Below are 24,212 nucleotides of genomic sequence, written 5' to 3' on the forward strand. Positions count from 1 at the left end.
AATTGTTATCAGTCGTCAGTATCAGCTTCTAAGAGACATGATCAAAACCCATAAAATGCATTTGCTATGTCCTTATTGCTACTTTTCTGGCTCTCTTTCCATATGTGGGATTGGATATGTAATCTTGCTTTTAATGTTAGATGTTGAACACCATTCATGATGTAAGTCCCGTCCAGTTCTGCTCTAATTCACTATTTAGAGGATTATCCTACATGCCCTAGGAAAGACCACCTCCAAGTTGATCACATCTACCACTGTGAAATGGCCTTCCCTGCAGTCTAATGGTTAATTAATGAAGTAGAAGCAATCACTTATGTCCTGAAGCTTCACAAAATACTTTTAATTCCATTTTAAGCCAGAAGTTTTACCAGTTTTTTTCTTTGACCCAGTTTTGAGATGGTTTTTACATGACTTCAGCAGTGCTGATGATTTTGTTTTTATATTCTGTTCACAATCACCTTAAGAATTATAATCACCTGTCAGCATCTGAGCTTCTTAAAGAATGCTGGAAACTTGTTTGTATTATTTCAGATCTTAATCTCCCAAGCATTCTTTGAAGGCTTTGACAAAAATTTATCATGTATTTGTTCTCCTTGCTGTGGTTCTAACATTTTTTCAGACATATTATGTTTGCCTTTAACCCGTGTTCGTATTACAATCCATGAAAACTTGAAACTAAATTGAGTCACAATCCTATATTTATTTCATAGTACTAAATGTAGTGGTTTCTTACTACTTTCCATCTAAATTCTGAGCTGAGTATGCAAGATCTGTTGCTTTTTGATCTTTTGTTGGGTAATTTTTGTGAGAGAAAGGAAGAACAAGTATTTAGGAAGATAGATGTTTAATAGCCTCAATTACATGCCCTGAGCTGCACTCCCTCTGGAGTTACAAACATATAAGGAAACAAATTATCTTCTGTGAGGTTATCTATGATTTAACATTGTGATAAAAGAGCTGTAATGGCGGTGCTATAGCTCAGTGTATAAACTCTGATGTTTATACTTCATTTTCATCTGGTATTTTCCTTTTTCCCTCAAGAGAAAAAAAAAATGCTTATATTATGGCGTTTAATACCAGCTTTTTCTTTAAAACAATTTAAAAAAAAAATTAAAAAATTTAAAAAAAAAAAAAAAGTAGGTGCAATGTTTTATCTAGCATTAGATGACACGTTTTACAATGCATTAGAAGTTCCACTGCACTGGTCTCTCTTCTCTTGATATGTGATGCACCAAGCATACTTGTTGCAAGAAATAGTTAACAGTTCTTCGTGCTAAATTTCAGCATAGAGAAGTATGTTAAAAAATTCATCAAACCTTCTACTGTACACTAAAATTTTGGAAGATTACAGACAAAATCATGGAGTGTTCTTATTATCAGTCCTAACAATATGAAACTATTATTAATCCTCTATATGCAAGGAAAAAAATGTGATTTTTATAGTTCATATTTCAGTACATTTCTCTACATTTAATAGAAACCTAACATACTTCTACTAGCATTGTAATTCTTTTTTTGTATTTTTAGGCCAATTGGAAGTAATCATGGATCGCCGACTTATGCAGGATGACAACCGTGGCCTTGGACAAGGTGTCCAAGATAACAAGATTACAGCTAATGTCTTCCGACTTCTGCTAGAAAGAAGGCATGGAACAGATGCGGTAGGAATTACTGCTTGGATATTTTCTGTTGTGAAAGATCAGAGATATCTCCTTTCTTACCCTTGCCTTCCTTCCTTATCTGTCACCTAGATAAGAGGTGACGAGTATTTTGTACGTTCTTAAGATTGCATGTATATTGATTGCATTACTAGCAAGCCAGTTAAAGCAGGTAAGTTTACACTTCAGTGCATTGCTGAGGTGCTGCTGTGAATGTTTCTTCTTAAATATGTACTGGCTGTTATTTTGCCAAGAAGCTTGTAGGCGATTGGTAGTTAATGAGACTTCCTCTTATCAGAGTTTTAATGAAACTGAAATAATGGTGAAAAATAATTTGGGTTGAAGGGGTGATAAACAAAACTGAACTTAAATTCCTTGGGAAATAAAATTAAACAAGAAATACTTAGATGCCAGATATAAGTCTTCTCAATTCACTGTGGTGTCAGGAAAATAGAGAACAAAAAAAAACCCCTTTTTTTTCTTGTAAATCTTGCTTTAGTGTTTTATATATTAATCTTGTGAGTTAACTGCTCTTTGCATTTTTTTCTCTTTTATACCATTGGAAAAGGATAAAATGAAAAGTGCATTTTCATACTGAGACAATGCAGTCATGATGAAAACACTGAATAGATTTTGAAATTGGCAGATGATGTAAGATGAGTAGTTGTGTACTGAACTGCTAATGAATGTGCAGATAAATGGAAATAAATTCTGCTTTATGATGGATATCACCAAGCACCGTGAAAGGTTGATAATATCAAGCCCAAAGCTAATTTCCAACATGACTGACAGGTGTTTATATGTGTCGCTGTAATTTTCTAGTAACTCATCCTGTGTAACATAAGCACTGCACTTACAGTTATCAGCATGGTCTGGAAATAGCTGAACTGTTGAAGTGCTGGAAACATTATAGCTTTGACAGCAGAGGTTGTTACCCATGTTAATCTGTCTTGGTAAGAGAAGGCCTGCAGAGAGATCTATGATGCCTCAGTAAACTTTTTAGTACCCAAGGTAATAAAATTAATAAAATTAATTATTTTATTAAAGTAATTAAATTACATTGTGAAGCAAGTAAATTACATTTATTGGACACAGAAAGCAATTTTTATATAGCAAATAATTTTAGGGGACTAGAGGAGTGGAGTGTCATCATTGCCAAGGTGCTTTGCATCTGTACTCTGTGCAGTTCAGGTATTTTCCATAGAACCATAAATACTTTCATACTTTTACACGTGCACCTCTGCAAGTCCTACTGTCCAGACATTGCTTAAAACAGATCTGTATCAGAGGAGGTGTAAAAATAATTCAAAGGGCTAATCACTGACTCAGACTGTGATGGTGATCTGAAGGGTTGTAACACAGCTGTTGTGTAGCACTAAGGGAGCTTCTTGGTTACTTTTCCTCTAAAGGAAAACTATTGCACACGTACTCAGTCTCTTCTGTAAAATAACATGGGTTATTTTATATTTAGTGGGTTGTTAATTGTGATTGACAATCAGTTTGAATTCAGAGCTGCATCTTTCTGATGTTATATCTGGAGTTCCTCTATGGTTTATTTTAGCTTTCTGATTCTTGTAATCATCTTGTACAGATGTTTCCAAACATCTGTAATGTTTTCTGATTCTTGTACCTTTCTGACCTGTTGAGATAAGGAAGGGGAAATACTCCCCTGTCTCAGTGTTTTGTAAAATACACAATTATTTTTTTGGTATGTTGTTGCTTAGGAGTTTGTTGTTATAATTTAACAATAGCCCTGTCAGAAGAGATTAAGGAGAAATTATATGCAATTTATGTATGTGTTGGGATGCACTGTGTGACTCATACACTGACCTTAATTTTGTTGTCAGGACCTATCTTGTTGTTTACTTGAGGAATGATAGAAGGAGGGAGAGGTTGTTTTAATAAGCTGGCATCTTTTGTCAGTACAGGCTTTTCCTGAAGTGGTTTCCAATTTGATTATCTCCTCAGTAGGAGTTTTTCTACTCTCTGGGAAATTTCTGTTTTAAGTAGTAACTTCTGCTTTAAGAAGGAACGCGTTTGAAGTGCATGATGTGAAAATTCCTTATGATGAACTGAAATAAATGTGCATCGCTTGAATGTAGTTGCTGCAGCATGATCCTAGTGTTTCCTGTATGTTGTCTGTTGAATTTTAGCTCATCTCACCAGTAATAAGTGTTCATGCTGATATCACTTCCACACAAATGGCTTCAGGTTAGTTTAACTGATTTTGTCCCATACCCTGAATTTGGATACTGCAAAGAATATATTAACTGACAGTATTGTACATTAAGTAAGCAATGTACATATCAAGAGCTGGGCAAATCCCATTTCATTTTCAATTACATTATCTGATTTACTGCTAACTTTGTTTCTGAGCCCTCAGTTTGTGTTATTAATGTGCTTTGATACAAATTCTAGATACATCTTCTACAAGATGTAACTATTTCTGCCTAAGTTCATTTTGTCCTTGCAAACATTGATTGGCTCTGTGCATCTTTTTACTTTTTTCTCCTCATATTCATTCCTCTTTTACTTCAGATCATTCAGCAAGAATCAAATGAATTTTATTTTTAAAGGGATCATTATGTTAGCTGAAAATGAAGCAGAGCACAATTATTAGTACCTTTCTGCCAAAGCACTAAGTGAAGCTTTATGTTTGAAAGTACAGAATCTTTATTGTACATTTATTATTAAAAATAAACCTTTTTATTTCCAAAACCTCAATGTTTTATATTAGTATAAGAATAGGAATGGGATATAATTTGTATGAAGAAGTAATATATTTATTTCATCAATTGCGTTGTTGGAGAAAAAGATGCTATTCCAAGCGGGCATTTTCTTCTTCAGGTTCATATTTTGTACTTTAGCTTGACTTGTTCAGCTTTTATAACTGGATTTGTAGTGTAGTTTTAAGCAAAGAGCTCAAAAATCTGCTGTGATTTGGGGAAGGTTTTTAGAGAAAGTTTTACTGGAAGTTAATAAAATCACAAATATGTGGCAGTTCAATCAAATTACTTTTTCTCCATCGCATGCAGCTGTTCTGGTTTCTTATTAAGCATCTGTCAGTAGCCACTTTCTTTGAAAACATACACCTGATTATATAACGATTTGTCTGATTATTGAGTTAAACCTGCTTCATATATGAAGTGCCTATTTATATTGTATATACATAATTCAAGTAGTAGCTACATACTGTACACTGCTATTCATTACTGTACCTTAGCAATTGTAATTGATAATGGTTTTGTGCTGATTTGACACAGTTCCGTAACTAACACCCGCGAGAAGGGGAAGGGAAAAATGGGAAAAGGTAGGGAGATGGGCCTAAAAACAGAAACAGTGGCTAGCTAAGGGAGAAAACTGATTTACTAAGTACAATAGCAGAATGCGAGATAGCACAATATAATGCAAAATAATTGGAAATGAATCTAGTAAACCAAATAAAATGGAAGAGAGGGTGTTCAGAACCAAAGGCCTTACTCTACTGCTGAAGACAGCTAGGGAGCTCATATTGCAGAGGTGAGCAGTAAAAGGAGGGACAGTCTATTGACTCGTGGGCAGTTTTATCTTTCCCTCTAAATAAAAAATGGAAGCAAAACAGTAAAATTCTTCTGGGATATGTAGTTATCTTCTGAGAGCCAGTTACCTGGAAATAATGACAATCCACAGAACTGGAGCATTAATCCTTTAACTCCCAGTGCACTGCATCATTTTATGATGTGGAATACCAGTAACTAAAATTATAAAACCATAACAGTATGAACACCTCTGAAGTGAATTATGTTATTTTCTTGGATTGTTTTTATTTATTTTGTGTATACTTGTCTGCCAACTCTTTATGTAATAAAGACAGTATTTTATTTCAGTAGTATGTTTAGTATTTAAGCTTGGTTTCTCCATTCCTAGACCATGTAAATGGCCAAAGTAGGAAAGTATGTCTCTTCAGAAGCTAGTCAAGCTGATGTGTAGGGGACCTGTACCAGAAATTATGTAAAAGCCTGGTCTAGTGAATGGTTAACAGGCCTAAGATATCAGGCCTGAGTAGCAGACAGACTTAAAGTCCATACTAACTATTGAGGCATCAGTAGATATTGAGTATGTTAATGATGATGTTTCACTAATGAATTTAGACCTCATCATGTGCAGGATCAAGTTAGGTTTATTCTGCTTCTGTTTGAGTGCTCTGTGGATTCTGTTGTGTGTGTTTGTGTGTGCTTTTTGAAGATACAGGCCTTGCTCCTGCATGGAGTGGGAAAACAGGATCACAGCAGTCTCCTGTCTTTTGAACTAGGATAGGAGTGGTCAGCTGAAGAATCTTGTGCAGTCTCAAGGTCCTGACTATTCCAAAATCAAGGAAGGTATTATCGCCTTGCCTGATTTTCACTCAATCATAGTTTCTCTTAACTTGCACTTGCAAAGGTGAAAACTGCAAGAAGTGATGGGCAGTATTTTCTTCAACATGTGATTGTGTTTGCCAAATATGGGTGGTATTCTTCATTGCTGAAAAAGGAATTCTTCATTTCAGAAGAGAAAAAGATTTTTCTGTTGTAATTACTGCTTTTGAAGTGATGAAAGTTTGGAGACCCATTGTAGGCTGAGGGAGATCTGAATATGCTTTTCACAAATGGATAATTCAAAACCATGGATAATATAATTGCTTCAGAAGGAAGATAGATGTAAGTATGTAAACATGCAAGATCTCTTTGTCCAGTCTACATTAGCATCTAATTGCTATTTGTTCCACCATCAGTGTAAATTCCGTGAAATATTTTTATTGCCTTCTCAAAAACACTAGTACTTACAGGCACAATAAATTCTAGTTCTAGGCAGAGATCTCAAATGGAAAGGAATACCTGTACATCCATATCTGCATAACTTTCTAGTGAAATAGAACTTGACATGGTCATTCCTTTTGTGCAATTTTGTTTAAAGAAAGTGCAGTGAAGCTAAAACAGTTCAGTGCTTGATGTCAGCATCATGAGTTTGACTAAAATCAGTTCCAAAGAAAACCTGAATTTCCATGCAAAGTGGGGGGCTACAGGTAAATGTGTGTGCAGGAAGTTTGCATAGCCTTTTCACTCTTCCAGTTTACAGACATTTTTCAAGTGGAGAACACTTTACATAGTTAAGGTTTCAAAGGTTTTTTGCTTTTTAATGTACGTATTTTAAAGATAATGCAGCAGTCCTTAACTATCATGGATTTTTGCCATGTTGATGTAGTCAGTGATTTTGTCTGTCATTATGCCTATAAACATATTATTATGGTATCACCTGTATAGTTTCCTTCATAGAGGGAGTATCTCAGCTGACGCAAACAGATTGTCAGCCTTTGAATTTCACACAAAAACAAATTTTTCTTTCCTTGTTTGTCTTTGAGAAGCCTTAGATTCTTTAGCTGACCGTCTCAGTTGCTGTCTGTTGCTGCATTGTGATGGAGAAATATTAAATAACTTTGCCTGTTTTGTTTTGGAACTAGAAATGCTCTGAGGAGTCTTTTTACTGCACAGGTCGTATCGTCCAGTTCAGGAGCATTCTTCTTCTGCCAGTGAATTTTCTTAACCTATGAAAGAGAAAGTTAATAAAACCTGTTTCTTCACACAACATGAAAAAATGTGATGAGCTGTTTCCTTTCAAGAATAGTATGAATTCTATTTTTTCCAGATTCTGTTGGAATGCACTGAGTTCCATATTCACTGTCCACATTTCAGAGGCGCAATCAGGTTGTTTGTATGCTGATGTAGTTTTAGAGTAAATATCTTTCCACTTTTGGGCTGTTCTTTGTAGAGAAGTGTATCTAAAGGAAAACTGAATAGTCAAGATTTGTGATTTGATATTCTGTCTGCCCTAGTTTGCTTTCCTTAATTTTTTGCATAGGAAATTTAAGATTACTTGCCTTTTGAAAAGTTAATTGTTTCTCTGTTAGCTCATTTGAAGTCCAATTATCAGCTGTTTCAGCTTTACTGTATTCTCTACAGCGTTTTCTGTTCTTTCTTCCCTTCAATTACTAAGTGATTTCTGAAGAGTTTAATTAGTGTTTTTTCCCCTCTAATTGAAGACCCTAGTTCCTCAATTTAAACTCTTAACAGAAAAGTGTTCGAGTCTTTTCTTAATACGTTCTGTTCTCCTTTTATTGACAGAATAGCTCTTGTCTGCTGAAAGGGTACATGCTACAGATGAGGCCATCTTTAGAATTTGTTGCATGCTGTAACATAGGGTTTGGAGTCTGTTTTGCTTTGTTGTTGGTTTTAGTTTTTCCTTTTAGTTGTTTTTGTTGTTTAGTTTTTCCTTTGAGTCTGAAAATTCAGAATTATTCACCTTATTTTTGATGACAAAGAAAGAACCCGTGTGAGAATATGGGTACATCTTTGTGAAATCATTGCGAGGTTGTATGTCAAAGCAGACTGTTTCCAGTTGGATAATTGTATGTGAATGTGCTACACGGTAGTTTTAAAAAACAGTATTTAGTTTGATTAGAAGAAATTAAGCCAGCTGTATCAGTGGCATTTGTCAGAATCTTGCCAGTATGTAATGTTTACAAAGCTTCCAGTGGAGCTCAATTTCAGACTTTGACTGTTGAACACTGTCACTGAAGTTAGGGAAACAGTGCCAGTTCTGAGAGAGCAGCACTTTAATTACATGGGGACTGTGGGACTTTGTATTTAGAATCAACGAGGTTGGAAAGGCCAGTGGGATCATCTGTCCCAACCATCAGACCATGCTTGTGGCTGCTCTAGACCATGTCACTCAGTGCAAGACCTACCCCACTGCTGGAAACTACACACATAGTGAGTGTATATAGAGAGAGTGACTGTTCTTCCAAATCTGTTCTGTTTGCAGGAAAAAAAAAGCACCTTCCCTTCTCTGTATTTCTACAGAGTTGTATTTATATGTTATATCATTTGATTAAGAAGGAAGGGCATACTCCAATCCTTTTGAGAATGTAATGCTTATAGGAGAGGGAATTGGGTTTTAAAGTGTTCCTTCTGGATCTTTTGTAACAGCAGACAATTGTCTTGACAGTGTTTATAAACCCCCTTTCCTTTATTTAGTCTTCTGGCAGGTTCTGACATCTGCTTTGCTCTCCATTCCTGTTGACTGCAGAGGTTCTCTTGGTGCGGATTGACATTCCAGATCAAGATTCATCACACAATCCCCATCTTAGTGCAGCTTTTAAAAGTTTGAATTTCGATAATGCTCAAGTTGGATGTTTCTGACTGTGATAAAATATTTAAACACATCAGGAGCAAAGATGAGTGAAGTTGATTCAGCTCTGGTTCTACATTTGCCAGAGTCCTTCAAGGTCATTTTCCTACAATATTCAGTTACTTCAAGAATCTAGGAAGTCGAGAGCCATTCTTTATGTTTCTGATCAGAGTTTTCTGACTGCTTTATCCATGACAGTAAATGGTTCTCTCCAACCTTTATTATTCTTGAAGGTTTTCAGTGTCTTTACTTTCATCTCTCCTGGTTTCTTAACTGAGATGTATTTTACTGCATCTTTACAGTAAAAAAAAAATAAAAAATACCACCTTTAAAATTTACGAGGGCTCCTCTGAAAGTAATGCCTCCTCTTTTATTATGTTTTGCCCACAATGTCAGAGGAAGATGTTGGTGGTATGGCAGTAAAAGCTGAACTTTACCACCAATGTTCTGTTGCTATGTGACAGATGGCAGCAGAGGAGCAGTCTGACAAAATGGTGTCTGTCCTGGAAGTGTGTATGAAGCAAAGATGGGGCATTGAATTCTTCCATGTGAAAATAATGGCATTCCTTGACATTCATTGAACTACTGAACACAGACTCATGTTCATCACTGGCAAAAATGCATAGCTATATTGAAAAACAGTGTAGCTGAGAATTAGCTCTGTCAAATAGTTTTTCAGTGCTCTTTGTCGTGGTTTCCATGGAATTAAAAAAAAAGCAGGTGTTACTTTTATTACTTCTGCTAACCTTAGATAAGGCTTTGAAGGATTCAGACCTGGAAGAGTGACCCACACTGTCTCTTAAAATAATGCGACTGAAAGGAACCTACACAGATCCAGTCCAACAGCCTGAACTTCAGAGCTAACCAGAAGTTAGTTAAAACTGTGTTATCAGGAGCATTATACAAATGCCTCCTGAGCACTGACAGGTATGGAGAGATCAGCTGCCTCTCTTGGAAGAACGTTCCAGAGGCTGACATCATAATAAAGAAATGGTTTCAGTTCTGTCTGAACCTTCTCTGGCACTGCTTTGTGCCATTCCCACGTGTCCTGCTATATGCTCCCAGGAGCAAAGCCCACCTCCTCCCTCTGCTTCTCATCCTTCATGAAGCTGCCAGGAGCAGTGAGGTCACTTCTTGGTCTCCTGTTCTCCAGACTGGACAACGCAGTATCCTCAGCCTCTCTTCACAGGAGATGCCTGCCCACTCTGTAACAACTTTGCTCTGGTACATACTTTATAGATGGAACTGAAACATTCTGTAAATTCTCACCTCTGTACATCTCAGATGACCTCAGCACTGTAGTTCCATTCATAAAGTGATAGTTCATTGAATTATTATGTTAGAGGTTATTAGGTACAGTTCCAGTAATGGATTGTGGCTCTTCTCCAAGTGTGTGGGATGTCTCACAGTGAAAATGTGCATGTAGGTAAAAAATGAGGAAAAAAAATGGGGCGTACAACTCTTAATTTGATGTGTTTGTAGTGTATGTCAGGCAGTGGTCAAAACCAGGGGAAGAAATGGAAGAACTTGAGTCAGCATTGATTTTTGGGATCAAACTGTGATCCCTTATTTGAAAAGAAAGCATATTTGTGTATTTTCCTTGTGTTTGGGAGTTCATGTGATCCCTTAAACAGGAGGCTTCTGTTAGCTTTAATTGTATTTTGAGCAAGTCTATTCATATTTTAATTGGAAGAGTGGGAAATAACATTTAAAAAAAATAAATTGCCAGTAAAGCTATATAAAATAATGTTAAAAATTGAAGTTAGCCGTAGAATTGAAGAAGGACTTCAAACTGATTAAGCATGCAGTAAAATTGTAGATGAAGTTCAGTGTAGACAAATGCAATGATGCAAATAGGGGAACTATCTTCTCCTTTGCAACTATTAACTTTTTCCATTTATGGAATGCAATTTTGGGGATCGTAATAAATCAATAAATCACAGAATCACAGAATTACCCGGGTTGGAAGGGACCTCAAGGATCATGTAGTTCCAACCCCCCTGCCTGGCAGGGCCACCAAACATACACCTTTACTAGATCAGGTTGCCCAGGGCCCCGTCCAACCTGGTCTTGAACACCTCCAAGGACGGGGCATCCACAACCTCCCTGGGCAGCCTGTTCCAGGACCTAACCACCCTTCTAGTAAAGAACTTTCCCCTAACATCCAACCTAAATCTTCCCTCCTTCAACTTAAAACCATTTCCCCTAGTCCTGCTATTATCAGCCCTTTCGAAGAGTTTACTCCCCTCCTGGGAGTAAGTTCCCTTCAGGTACTGAAAGGCTGCAATGAAGTCACCCCGCAACCTTCTCTTCTCCAGGCTGAACAAACCCAACTCCCTCAGCCTGTCCTCATAGGGGAGGTGCTCCAGCCCCCTGATCATCTTCATGGCCCTCCTCTGGACCCTTTCCAAAATCTCCATGTCTTTTTTGTACTGAGGGCTCCACACCTGGACACAGTACTCCAGATGTGGCCTCAGAAGAGCTGAGTAGAGAGGGACGATCACCTCCCTATCCCTGCTGACCACCCCTCTCCTGATGGAGCCCAGGATCCCATTTGCTTTCCAGGCTGCCAGAGCGCACTGCTGGCTCATGTTAAGTTTCTCATCTATCAGGACCCCTAGGTCTTTTTCTGCTGAGCTGCTCTCAAGGACAACTCCTCCCAGCCTGTACAGGTGCCTGGGGTTCTTCCGGCCCAAGTGCAAAACCTTGCACTTTGCCGTGTTGAACCTCATTAGGTTCACCCGAGCCCAGCTTTCCAGCCTGTCAAGGTCCCTCTGAATGGCATCTGTTCCCTCCACCGTATCGACTGCACCACTCAGCTTGGTGTCATCAGCAAACTTGCTGAGGGTGCACTCCATTCCCTCATCGATGTCATTAATAAAGATGTTAAAGAGCACCGGTCCCAAGACAGACCCTTGAGGGACACTGCTCGTTACCGGCCTCCACCTGGACATAGAGCCATTGACCACCACCCTCTGTCTGCGGCCTTTCAACCAATTGCTTATCCATCTAGTTGTCCACCCATCAAATCCACCTCCCTCCAATTTGGAGATGAGGATGTGATGGGGGACCATGTCAAAGGCCTTGCTCAGGTCCAGGTAAATGACATCGGTTGCCTTCCCTTCATCCACCAATGCCGTCACTCCATCATAGAAGGCCACAAGATTAGTTAAGCATGACCTTCCCCTGGTGAAGCCATGCTGGCTGTCTCGGATCACATGCTCATTCTTTATGTGATCAAGCATGTTCTCCAGGAGGATCTGTTCCATAGTCTTCCCAGGCACAGAGGTGAGACTCACCGGCCTGTAGTTACCCGGGTCGTCCCTGCTCCCCTTCTTGTAAATGGGAGTGACGTGACCCTTCCTCCAATCATCCGGGACCTCACCTGACAGCCACGACTTCTCAAATATGATGGAGAGCGGCTCAGCAACCACCTCAGCCAGCTCCTTCAGGACCCTGGGATGCACGCCATCTGGCCCCATAGACTTGTACTCATTCAGTCTAAGGAGGCACTCTCGGACTTGCTCAACCCTTACAGTGGGGAGGGATTTACCTCCTTGGTCCCCACATAGAGGTATGGGGGTGCAAGACTTAGGGACGTGAAAAAGACTAGAATCCTGGCCACCAGTGAAGACCGAGGTGAAGAACTCATTCAGCACCTCAGCTTTCTCTTCATCTGTTGAAGCCATTTCTCCTTTTAAATTTACCAAAGCAGGTACGCCCATTTTGGCCTGTCTCTTCTGGCCAATGTACCTGTAGAAGGTTTTCTTATTGTTTTTCACGTCCCTCGCCAAGTTCAGTTCTGCCTGCGCCTTGGCTTTCCTGATCCCATGTCTGCAAGTTTGTACGGCATCCCTGTATTCTTCCCAGGTGACACAGCCTTGTTTCCAGAGCTTGTACACCCCTTTCTTCACCCTCAGTTCTCTTAGCAGGTCCTTGCTGAGCCATGCCGGTTTTCTACCTCTCCTGCCCACTTTCTTATTCAGGGGAACGGAGACCTCTTGTGCTTCCAGGAGGGCATCCTTGAAGAGCAGCCAGCTCTCCTCAACATCCTTGTCTTTGAGGGCAGCGCGCCAGGGGATCTTGGCCAGCATTCCATTGAGTAGCTTGAAGTCTGCTCTTCTAAAGTTGAGCATCCTGGTCCTGCTCTTTGCCAGGCCCACATCGCTTGAGATCACAAACTCAACCAGGGCATGATAAAAAGATTATCCTCAATGTTTAGTAGCTACCAAACAAGCAAATTGCTGTTAGTCATTGCTATGAAAAGATCCACCAACAAAATAGAAATGATCAACTTGCATCAAATCAGCTCTGGCATGTTTTCAATTCCTGCACTGACAGATGTATTTAATGATTCTGCAGAGGTAAAAAAAATAAATGCTCATGTACACACCAAAGCAGGAATTACTCTTATGGTTGTTTATTATGAACCGATAAATAATCTCCTTCTTTGCTTTAAGGATTCTTACCTGTTTTCTATTTTAATGTTTTCAACCTGTCTTGAAATGGAAATTTAAAATGGCAAAGGTAGAGATGATGTAAACTTTTTGCAGAGTCTTCACAAAAAGTCGCTTGTTTTAAGAAGTAAGAGTTTATCTGATAAAGGATGAGAAGAAAAGTAAGAACAAAAATAAGTATTTACATGTTTCCTTGACTGAATGAAAGTAACTTTTTAGCTTTCTTTTTTGAGTTCTATAAAGCTTTAAGTAGCTGGTGTGAATATGAGGGGTTATTTATTTCAAGGTTTGTGGTGTGGTTTCTGCAGCCATGTTAAAAGCACTCAAAGAACAGGTCAGTAAAAGCTAAGGAAGGATTCCTTTCAGTTCCTGCTGGCGTAGTGTTGAAATAAAATGAAAGTAAGCTGCATTTTAGATCAAGACAAAGATTACAAGTTCTTCCATAAAACAGTTTTAAGATATTAGATATAAAAAATAAAGTGAGAGATAGGATTCAAGTTCAGTTAATCTGAACAAAGTGGGAAGAAATAAGAAATAGAGGAGAGGAAGCCTGCAAAAGAGTATTTTGGTTTTGGTATTCAGGTAAATACTGAATAACCGAGAGCAATTTGCTAACACAAAAGCCTCATAATGGTATAAAAGGAGATAGCTAGTGACTATTTTGAAAGACATAGTAATGATTTGTAAAATCAGGAGGATCTCCTATTACTAGTAAAGGCAACTTACAAGTAATCAGAAGTTTCCATAAGTCATTGAATGGACATTCTATAAAGTAAGAGTTTCTCTTATGGTAGTGGGATCATAAATAAGGCAAATGGGTTTAGAAGTTTAGACATGTTGCTATAGAAAGTTGATTCTATAACTGTTTTCTCTTACGTTTTGCAGAATGAAGAGAAGGCATCAGTCAGTTTTCCCTCACTTCTTAGCCATATGACGTCTTCTTTCTTAAATCACCCTGTAATTCCAATGACGACAACTGCAGATTCAGGTGTCCCAGAGATACTGAATACTTTTTCTCCACTCATGTCATCTATGCCTTGTGATATTCATTTCGTTAATCTGAGGACAATCCAATCAAAGGTAAGAAAAACAGCATTTGAATCAGCAGTTTTATTAATATAGTCCAATCAAGTGCTTTATTCTAGGAAAGTATTACAAATGTATTTCATACGTTATATGATGTGTTTCATACATTATATATATTATAACTAAATTGTAATGGCTCATTTTTTGTTAATTCTGCAAGAACTGTGATTACACAGTGGTCATGAAGGACTCTGAAAAAGAAGAACTGCTTTTTCACAACATACTAAAATGCACAGCATTTTATTCTGTCTCTGGAGTGGGCGTATTTCCATAAATTTATTACGGTTTGAGCAAAGAAAGGTTTCTTAGATCAAATACTTCATCTTCTTCTGTATTAAAAATTAAATTCAAGTTCAGTAAACCCTGCTCTGAATATACTATTTTTTGCTTTTAAAAAAGCATCTTGTTCCATCTGATTCCATTTGGTGGACCTGATGAAAATCTGCCACATCTGACTCCCACTGGAATAAATTCTTACAGTATTCTTATGCTGCAGTACAAGACCTTTTTTAATTACACTGATATCAACTTACTGTCCAGGCTTCTTGTGAAACTGTTCTCTGGTATGTTTTAAAAACCCAGGCATGTGTCTAAATTTCAGCTGGGGCAGAATTGTGTTCTTCAGAGTGTCTGGTATATGTTTTGGTTCCAAGACAAAAACGATGTTGATAGCGCACTGATGTTTATAGTTATTGCTAAGCAGTGTTGTACAAAGCCGAGATCACTCTAGTTTCTCAGCTCATACTAACAAAGGGCTGAGAGGGGACAGAATCAGGACAGCTGGCTTAAACTAGCCAGAGGAGGATTCCAAACTGTATGACATCATGCAGAAGGAGAGATTTGAAGGGAGTGGGAGTTCATCTGGCTTTCTTCCACTGCTTGTGGGGTTAGCTGGGCATTGGTGGTGGTCTACTGATGTTCATCACTTGTTATATATATTCATATATATTTATCATACTCATTACTCTTCTTCTCTATCTTAGTGAATTGTTTTATCTCAACCCATGAGTTCTACTTCATCTATTTTTCCTTTTGATTTTCTCCCCCATCATGCTGCAAAGCTGGGGGGGGGGGGGGGAGTGAGTGAAGGACTATTGGCATATTTTTTTTGATTTTTGTTTTGTAAAAGTATTTAATTTTTCTGTTAGGAAGCTATAGAGGAATCTTTGTTTTCAGCTTTTAAAATATGGGTATCTAAATTTTATGCAGTATTGTGATATCACTCACCAGTGTTTCCATCAGTGAAATCCCTTTTTAATTCTTCATTACTTAGGTACTTTGTGTCTAGAATTGTCCTTTCTCTCGCTGAGTTTCCATTGTGGCTGAGGTAGAACTGCTCTTCTCTATTGACACCAGACCCTATTCATAGTGTCTGCAAAACTGTTGTATCAGTTGATCATTTTCAGTCTTGGTCATTATTTTAGAACTTGGTCAGTTCACTTACAATTTCTATTAGTATTTCATTCTCACGTGAACTCCTTCAGCTATTACTTTGTTGTTTTCAATTACAAAGTGAACTCTTGATTCTGTGAGTCTGAAGCCCTTGAAGAGTTAGGAGGAATCTTTGTATTAAATTAAATCTTTATGTGAAGTGCATGTTCCATGCTTTGCTGTAAAATTTTTCCATTTGCCTTGGCAGCTCAGGGCCACTTGTTTGGTTTTTTCCCCAGCATGTCAGAATTAGCAGCAGAGCTTCTTGAACTTGCCAACTTTTCAACTTCAGGACCTAAATTTCTTGCCATTGTTTCTATACTGCAGTCATGGAATCCATGAAAGGGAAAGTTGGCTGTGCATCAGCTGTTTTGTTCAGTATTATTCATAGATGAATTTTACCATTTTAACTAGACTATGCCAACAGTGTTATCCCAGTTGGCATAAAGTTGTTTGAGGCTGTTATTTCTTCCCTTTCAAAGATCATAGAATTGTAGAATCCTCAGAATTGAAAGGTGTCTTTAAAGCACAAAAAGGCCCATCTTTCATGTCAAGATCTCTCTGGATGGCATCCCTTCCTTCTGCTGCCTCAACCACACCACTTATTTTTGTGACATCAGCAAACTTGCTGAGGGTGCACTCAATCCCATCGTCTGTGTTGTCGATAAGGATATTAAAGAGTACTGATCCCAAGATGGGTTCATTCTATGCTTTCACTACTATAACTAAGCTCCATACAATCCAAACTTTCTCTAATGTAGAGGACTACCTTACCTCCTTTTCTTTGACTGGAAGTATTGAAGAAAAAAACAATCATTGCTCCAGAGTCCTTTACCGCTGTTCCCATTATTCTATATTTCTTGATAATCCTGCCTGTATCACAGATGCCCACATGAAACAGAAGCATTGGATAATAGTCAGTGGGCAGTCAGCTTGATATTGTCTTGGGAGTGGGTGAGGATGTGTCATGGGGTACCTCCATATCTTTCCACTGAGAGTCATTTACTGTCACACATCAGCTTTTCTTTGTTGTACTGATTGTTACACAAGGAACAGATTTTCAAGAAATGATATCATAACAATTACACATAAAAGAGTACTAAATTAATATATATGTTTAAGATTTAGGGTTGAAGTTAGAATTCACAAAAAATGCATTGAAATGTAAGTGAGAAAAAGGGAAATTCTTACTTCACTTTAAACTCTCCTCCCCTGTAGGGGCTTAAAAATGCCATTGGGTGTAATCCTGCCATGCAGAAGTCCAGCACTGTGTATCTTGTTTGACAAAGATTTTGCCTACTGCAAGTGGACAGGACATTGAGATTTAAAAACTGAGTTCATTTGTCCCCTTGTACCAAATATAAATGTGTGAAGTTTTGCAAGATTAAGGATATTCCTGTTTTCTAGACATTGAGAAATCTGTTACAGGTTTTCATACGAGTAGCACAACCGTGTTTAGAATATGTATGTGGCATAAGTTAGGTTCTTTTTTTTTTTTCTCAGACATTCCCTTATGCATGCACAGACATAATCTAATTTACCTAGAGTTGATATAAGAATAGATAAGTTAAAGTAGATGTGGAAACTGCGGCAGCATGCTCAGTCTTACACCACTTCTGGTAATGCATTATGGATGCTGTGTGCACGCTAAGTCCTAGAAAGTGTAAAATCTTGAGTATTATGTTGTGTTTAAACTTAGCAAAGCTCTCTTCCTGAAGGCACCGTTGCTTAACTTTAAACATTTTGAATCTTAATTAAGGTAATATTTAAATTTAAAAACTAGAAGTGAAATTTTTATACTGTGAGCTGTAGTGTATTTGTTATGCAGGTGACTACAAGGGAATTCTATTGAAGATAAAGTTTTGATACTTTCTTACTGTCTTGTCTTTCTTAACATCGATTAACCCCATCAAAAGTCAGGTTTTTTAGTATGACTTTTAATACATCTCTGATCTGATGTTTAGACAGACAGTAATATTTTGTGTGCATAAAAATGTCTACTTATGAGTGTAGCAGTTTTCCACGTGACTGACAAAATGACAAAGTTAGGTATCACATAGTAGGAAACTGAAAATAGTTCTGATGAATCACTATTATTAATTTAACCTAGGAAGCAGAGCTGCTGTTTCAGTAAAAAATGTAAGAACTTTTTCAGCCACCATAGATACTAAGTAAGCACATTAAACCTGTTTAAATTGCTTTATTATGACTACCATTCATTAATTAGCAATATGACTTTAGGTGGTTAGAAGCTGTGTTAATCATGAAAAATCTTCTCAAACTGAGATGTGCTGCTTTGGTTTTGTAAACTGTGCAGCATTTTTACATGTTAGCATCTTACTACAAAATACCGTGTTTCAGGTCCAAGTACTGTTGAGTACATTTTTTGTTCTTTTAAAGAGAGAACTTGCTTAAGAAAAAGTAACTTGAGTTCATTGTTATCTGAATTATATTTACAATAATGAAATTGTAGCACTGTGAAGCTGTGTCATGCTGTATTTCAAAGAAACTGGTCCAAGTGTTTGTTCCGTGATCTACTCTATTAGAAGAAGCTTGATTTGGATCTGAAGACCTAATTTGTTGACATTGCTTATTTGTTACACCTCAAAGTGATGAAGCTTCACAGATGCCTAATGCTTGTTGACTTAGGCTTCTCTGAGGCAATAGATCTTATTGAAGTACCAAAAATGAATGTGACTCATGAGAGAGATTACTGGGAGAAAATGTCAGTGCACAACTCAAATAAGGTTTTAAAAAACAAACAAAAATCTTACACCGCTCTATTAAATATTTAATAAAGTGAAGGGCTGAAGAAGTAAAATAGGAAATACATACAGTGAAATAGATTACGTGATAGAAAATAAATGACAGGTGAGTATGGTGCTACAGCAAACAGCTTGTGGCATGTAGGAAAACTCATCACAGGCCACTTGTTGGTGCTGTGAAGATAGTATGCATGCGTATACATATATAATGTGAGTTAGAATTCCATTTGTTACTCTTACTGTGTAATTGAATATATATTTCTTTTATGCCTTAGTGTATAACAAAAAGTTTTGCAACCATGGGAAGCTTTCCTTGCTCTAGGATGTGACTGTTTTCTGAAAAATACGTGTCAAAACAAGATCCTGACTTCAAGCATTTATGTGGCTTGTTTGTCCTAAGGGATCTTAGAAATTTATTCCAAATAAGCAATTTGAGATTGTGGATTACACTGTGATGCCTATTGAGGCTCAAGAGCACCACGTGTCTTATCTGTAATTATTTAATATTTGTATGTTAGTGTGATTTCATGATTTCATGATTTCATGCATGTTTAAGCCGTTTGAAGTTTTACAGGGCCGATTTGAGAAAGGAAAATTTGATACAACATAGTCAGGGTATTTAAAGCTAGCTGTTGTAATTTTCTTTTGTTATGCTATTTTCTTTTGTTTTTGTCATATAATTTACCTGGGAAGCCAATTAGTAAAACTATGATAGATGCACTTAAATTCTGAGTCTTGTGCATGTGAGTTTATTGAGCTCTGAATTTTTTTTGTTCTCCACTTAAATTCACGTTTGGTAGTATCTGTGTATGTAAAATCACTTTGTTGTTTAGTTATTTTTATGTTTAATCCTATAGACAATAAAAGAAACACGTTCAGTTCAGGCTGAACGTTATTTAGGGCATGAGTGGTTCCATCATTTTAAGGTAGTGATCATCTTACGAGGTCTTACAACATCTTGCTGGCTCTGCAGCTTTTGGAGTAACTTTTGATTTGTCTGCAGGTAGATACTGGGCCGTCTGATGAAGCTGCTCTGATTCTTCACAGAAAGGGATTTGATTGTAGGTTTTCAAACAGAGATGTGGGTCTGCTCTGTTCCACCACTCAGGGAAAGGTATGCTGATGTTCTGTGGATATTTTACTTTGCAAGTGTAATAACAGTGAATTAACAGTGATATTTAGAGTAAATTATTGTTGAAGTGTAAGTTGGTATTTTTTGAGTAATGTAGAATTGTAGCATAGTTTATCTTGAAATCTACTTTCCATGTAATAAAGATGTAGTTCTGCTGCTGTGTGGAAATTACAATGTAAGCATCTGCAGGCTGTTACTAACCTAAAAAGACTGAATCAGGTATGTAGTATTTGGGGTGTTTTAGGAATGGTAATTTTGGTGCCAGAATTGTTGCACTGATACTTGTAAAGGGTATTTGACCAGCATTTTTGGGATTAAAGTGAAGCTTAAGATACATAATGTATTTTCTAATTTATTTGTTTATTTTCTGCAGGTAAAGGTGCATAAACTCTTTAACAAATTCCATGTGGAAAGTCTTACACCTGCATCTTTATCTTTGATGCATTCACCTCCAGATGCCAGAAATATAAGTGAAATAAATATGAGTTCTATGGAGATAAATACATTCCGGATTCGACTAAGATGAAATCTGGCTGTAATGCTCAGATAGAGAAGAGGAATCTGCAATTATCTCCTCAAAGTTTTACGTGCAATAAGAAGCACATTGTTATTATTCCAGCTTCTGGATACTGTGAGAAAAACATGCATTGTCTATTTTTATTTTCTATTTTTATTTTTACCAACGCAGTGAAAAGCCATGTTGCAAGCAACTTTATTTTTTTGTCATAAAATACCAACATCAGTATAAGTTAACACATCAGTGCAACAAGTGAAGAAATTTATAAGGATGTTAACCTCTCAACAGATTAAATCTCAGGTTAAATGCTGATTTATGTTTCTGGTGTTGAAATTTTCATAGGAAGGGGATTGGGTTTTGAACAGCTTTCTTTGCAGATTGCTGATAAATTTATGTACGAATAATTCAGCGTAGGAAGCCCTGATTCAACTTTGAAACAAGAGACAATAAAACATACGTGTTAATAGCTGATTTCCAAAAACTTGCAATCATTAATCGAAATGAAAATAAGTCACATTACTCCACAATTAATTTCAATTTACTCAATGAAAAGGGGATCTTTAATTGTGGTAAAATGAAAGCCTGCCGTACTTGTGACAAGTGGTGGTAGATTTTAACACGTCTACCATTCACCTGAATGATGTAAATAGGAAAACATGAACCTACAAAATAATTTTACAATGGAAACATTTAATAAAACTCCCATTTTGTTACTTGACACACTGGGATACGTGCAATTATTCCATTATACATGATGAGAAATGTCCATACTTAACATGAATACAAGATTTTTTATAAAACTCATTTAGATATCGATGTTCTCTGAAGTGAGTTTTCTATTTCAAGATTACCATATCAAAATAAATGTGCCTTATTTTTTGATATGTCTTGTTACAATTTTGGTGTCTATGTTAATGTTTTTGGGGGAAGGGTAGTTTATATAATACTTAAGCTGTGTATCTCCTGTTTGACAATGCTGGCCACACTCTGATCTATGTCCTCCTGCACCAAGTTTGTACTATCTTGTTCTGAGCAACTATTTGAATGTATTAACATGATGTCATAATAAGAAACAGACAAAAATTACTGTAAAATCTAAATTCAGCTGCTTTCAAGGAAATTGCAACTCAATGCAGAAAGCTGATAGTGAGCAAGACATAGTTTGCAAACCCATTGAAACATGTCCTTGCCTGTCACAGACTGTGACCTGTGCATTCAGAATCTCGTGCCTATATTTTAAGCATCATTTTTCAATCTTGTAACCTCAGTTATATTGCCAGTGTTCACATGTTCACACTGCCGAAGAGTGGAGTCATACTTTTAGCTTTCATTTCCACATATTAACTAACTCATATTTAGTGCCGAAGCCATTCAAGTGTGAAAAATACTGCCTAAGTAGAGCTGCTGTTTACAGTTAACTCACATAAAAATACACTTCAGACTTATCCCATTTACTGGTCTTCACGTATCTTCGTACCTCATCCATCTCTTGTTTACCCCTTCCAGACGTCATCGCTTATCTTCAATACTATTGCATGGAAAGTCACTGTAACTGGTAAAAAGGTGTGCTATTTTTTAACTCTAATATTACCTACTGTATTTAATACCATCTTTATTGTTCCACGATTCATCAGATGATAAATTGTAGCTACAGGCTATCTGAAAAAGAAATTGAAAGCAAAACTCTTAATTTTGTGCATTGACATGGATTGATTCTCCACCAGGATTGCATTGATTTGCCCTGTTTGATTCAGTCTACTGTATATTTTCTAGTTAGTGGAAAACTTAGCAGGATCTGGTGCAAGTTATGTCAGAAATACAAGAACCACTAACCACAAATGAAAGAATCAGACAGATCCAAGAAGTTGATGTTTTCATGCAATAAACACGTACTGTAAGTTTTCTTAGCTATAGTAATTGAAAATACTTCTGTTCCTGTTGGAAGTCGGAGCTCAGTAGACTCTCCAGCAGAAGGTTCTCGTAACGTTTGTTATTGCATCGTTAGTGTTAAAATGCTTCAGAGACTTTTGTTTGTTTTGAACAAGAGAGCTTTCAAAGCCTTTCAAGTTCTGTGAAGCAGAAGGGTAAAATTTTGATGCAATAAAGTTTTAAAATATTTTATCATTGGAATTGCTTCCAGGAGATGAAATAGCGTTGTACCTTTCATCATCAGCTGTACAATCACAATGCCTGCATCTTTCTTAACCAGGAGATTTAGTCGACATTCTCTTATACTGCATTATTTTTTGTGTAGCAACAGAACAGCCTTCAGTTTAGAATTTACACATTCCCAAAGTCTGTAACTAAGTCAAAACTCTGAAGCATGAAAATAAATTTTACTTTAATTGGTTCAGAATGTGACTATTGATTTCCTTTTTCAACAGTTCGTACTGTCACCTTATACTTACAGTTTTTTACCATGAGGTTCCAGTGAAGGTGTTTCTTTTCCCTGTACATTCACCATTCAACTTGATTATATTCTTCTCTGTTTTGTAGCTGCTGGCTGTAAAACTGCTGGTTAAGAAAACCAAACATCCTTCCTTTCAGCCAGGATGGCTTTAAAGACAATGCTGAGCAACAACAAAAAGGAAATAATAAAAAGATTCAAACCTTGTAATTACTTTCCATACTAGTTATACTTGTACTGATTATTTTTTTCTTTTATGTTCCTTTTAATTGTCTTTGTTTTTACTTACTCATGTTGTCTGAAACAAACTGATTTAAATTGAAGGTTTTTGATATTTTCTCTTGGAAGGTTTTATATCTTATGGGGATATGTAAAATAAGATCTCTAATAAAAGATAATGTTATTGTGAGATGTGTTCAGTGTTGTTGATGTCTTAGCAATAACCAGTTCAAAAACAAGTACACATAGCTTACTGCAAGGTGTTTCATATATCAATAGCATCTGGGAATTGGGATCCTAAGTAGTGAGACGCCCTGCTGATGAAAGATGCTGAGACTAAATTAAGGGATGGGGAAGTGGTGGGTGTTTCTTTCTTCACAAGGGAAACCTTGCACTGATTTAAGGTAATAGAGGTGTAAAATGACTGAATTTTATGTTTAATTTGGATTAATTTCATTACTACTTACAGCATTTGAGAGTAATGGAATGAAAGCTGTTTTTGTAAATCATTAAATACTCCATTAGAAAATAATTCAGCTGTTATATTAGGCTGAATACTTTAAACAATATAATGCTAATATAAGGTACTGTAATTACATATTACAGGTTGGGCAGGCATAGGTGTATTGCAAATTTGCTTCCCAAAGTGTTGGAGCCAGAGAATAATGGGTTGCAAAGGCAGCCAGTATAAATTTATCAGCGCTTGAAACTAATTGGTGCTGGACTGGTTAGTTTTAGCTATGGATGTAAAAGTATACCTGCATGGGTTCCATATAAGCCCCCAGAATTTTAAAGCTTGTATTTCTGGATAAGGAATAGAAGTATAAAATGTCTGTGTACAGCAGCAATAATGGGCTTAGATCCAATCTGAAGTAACACATCACCTTTTTAAGATTATCCTGCCCTGAAATTGACTGATAACATTATGACCGTATAGACAATGTATTCCAGGTACAGGTAAAATCTTGCTGAAATATACTTTACCGTATTTCACATATACATGAGTACACAATGCTCTGTACACTTCATCTGAGCATTCCTGTGTGATATGGCAAAATGTCACTTTGTACTGCTGTCTCTCAGGAAGTGTTTTAATGTACCATAGTCTGCCTTTTTGATAACACAATATATTTTCATGCAAAACGGTAGTCTGATATACAGTGTAAACTGAGATGCTAAAGTGTTTGATTCCTTTGGGAAGAAAATACACAAAATGCAACCAACAATCTGGTTGTACTGGAATAGAAAGTTTTCTAGTAGGTAGATGGTATTAATGTTCTGATGTTTTGATATTAATGTTTTTTTTCTAGCAGGAAAAAAAACAAAAAAAACAAAAC

At 36.9% G+C, this 24,212-nt stretch overlaps 1 protein-coding gene across 2 annotated transcripts in view; it reads left to right on the forward strand.

Annotated features, from left to right (window-relative positions):
• The window catches only part of MAN2A1 (mannosidase alpha class 2A member 1), a 101,191-nt gene extending 78,126 nt beyond the window's left edge, over nt 1-23,065 (forward strand). For both annotated transcript variants that reach the window (XM_015849447.2, XM_085528492.1), the window contains exons 19-22: nt 1,528-1,661; nt 14,204-14,398; nt 19,604-19,714; nt 20,106-23,065. In XM_015849447.2, coding sequence (XP_015704933.2) covers nt 1,528-1,661; nt 14,204-14,398; nt 19,604-19,714; nt 20,106-20,258 — 593 coding nt within the window. In that variant the 3' untranslated portion in view covers nt 20,259-23,065. The remainder of the gene's footprint in view (nt 1-1,527; nt 1,662-14,203; nt 14,399-19,603; nt 19,715-20,105) is intronic.
• Nucleotides 23,066-24,212: the final 1,147 nt, after the last annotated feature.

The sequence above is a fragment of the Coturnix japonica genome, chromosome Z (genome assembly GCF_054131305.1).
Source record: "Coturnix japonica strain WE chromosome Z, WE-NBRP24, whole genome shotgun sequence".
NCBI classification, from domain to species: Eukaryota; Metazoa; Chordata; class Aves; order Galliformes; family Phasianidae; genus Coturnix; species Coturnix japonica.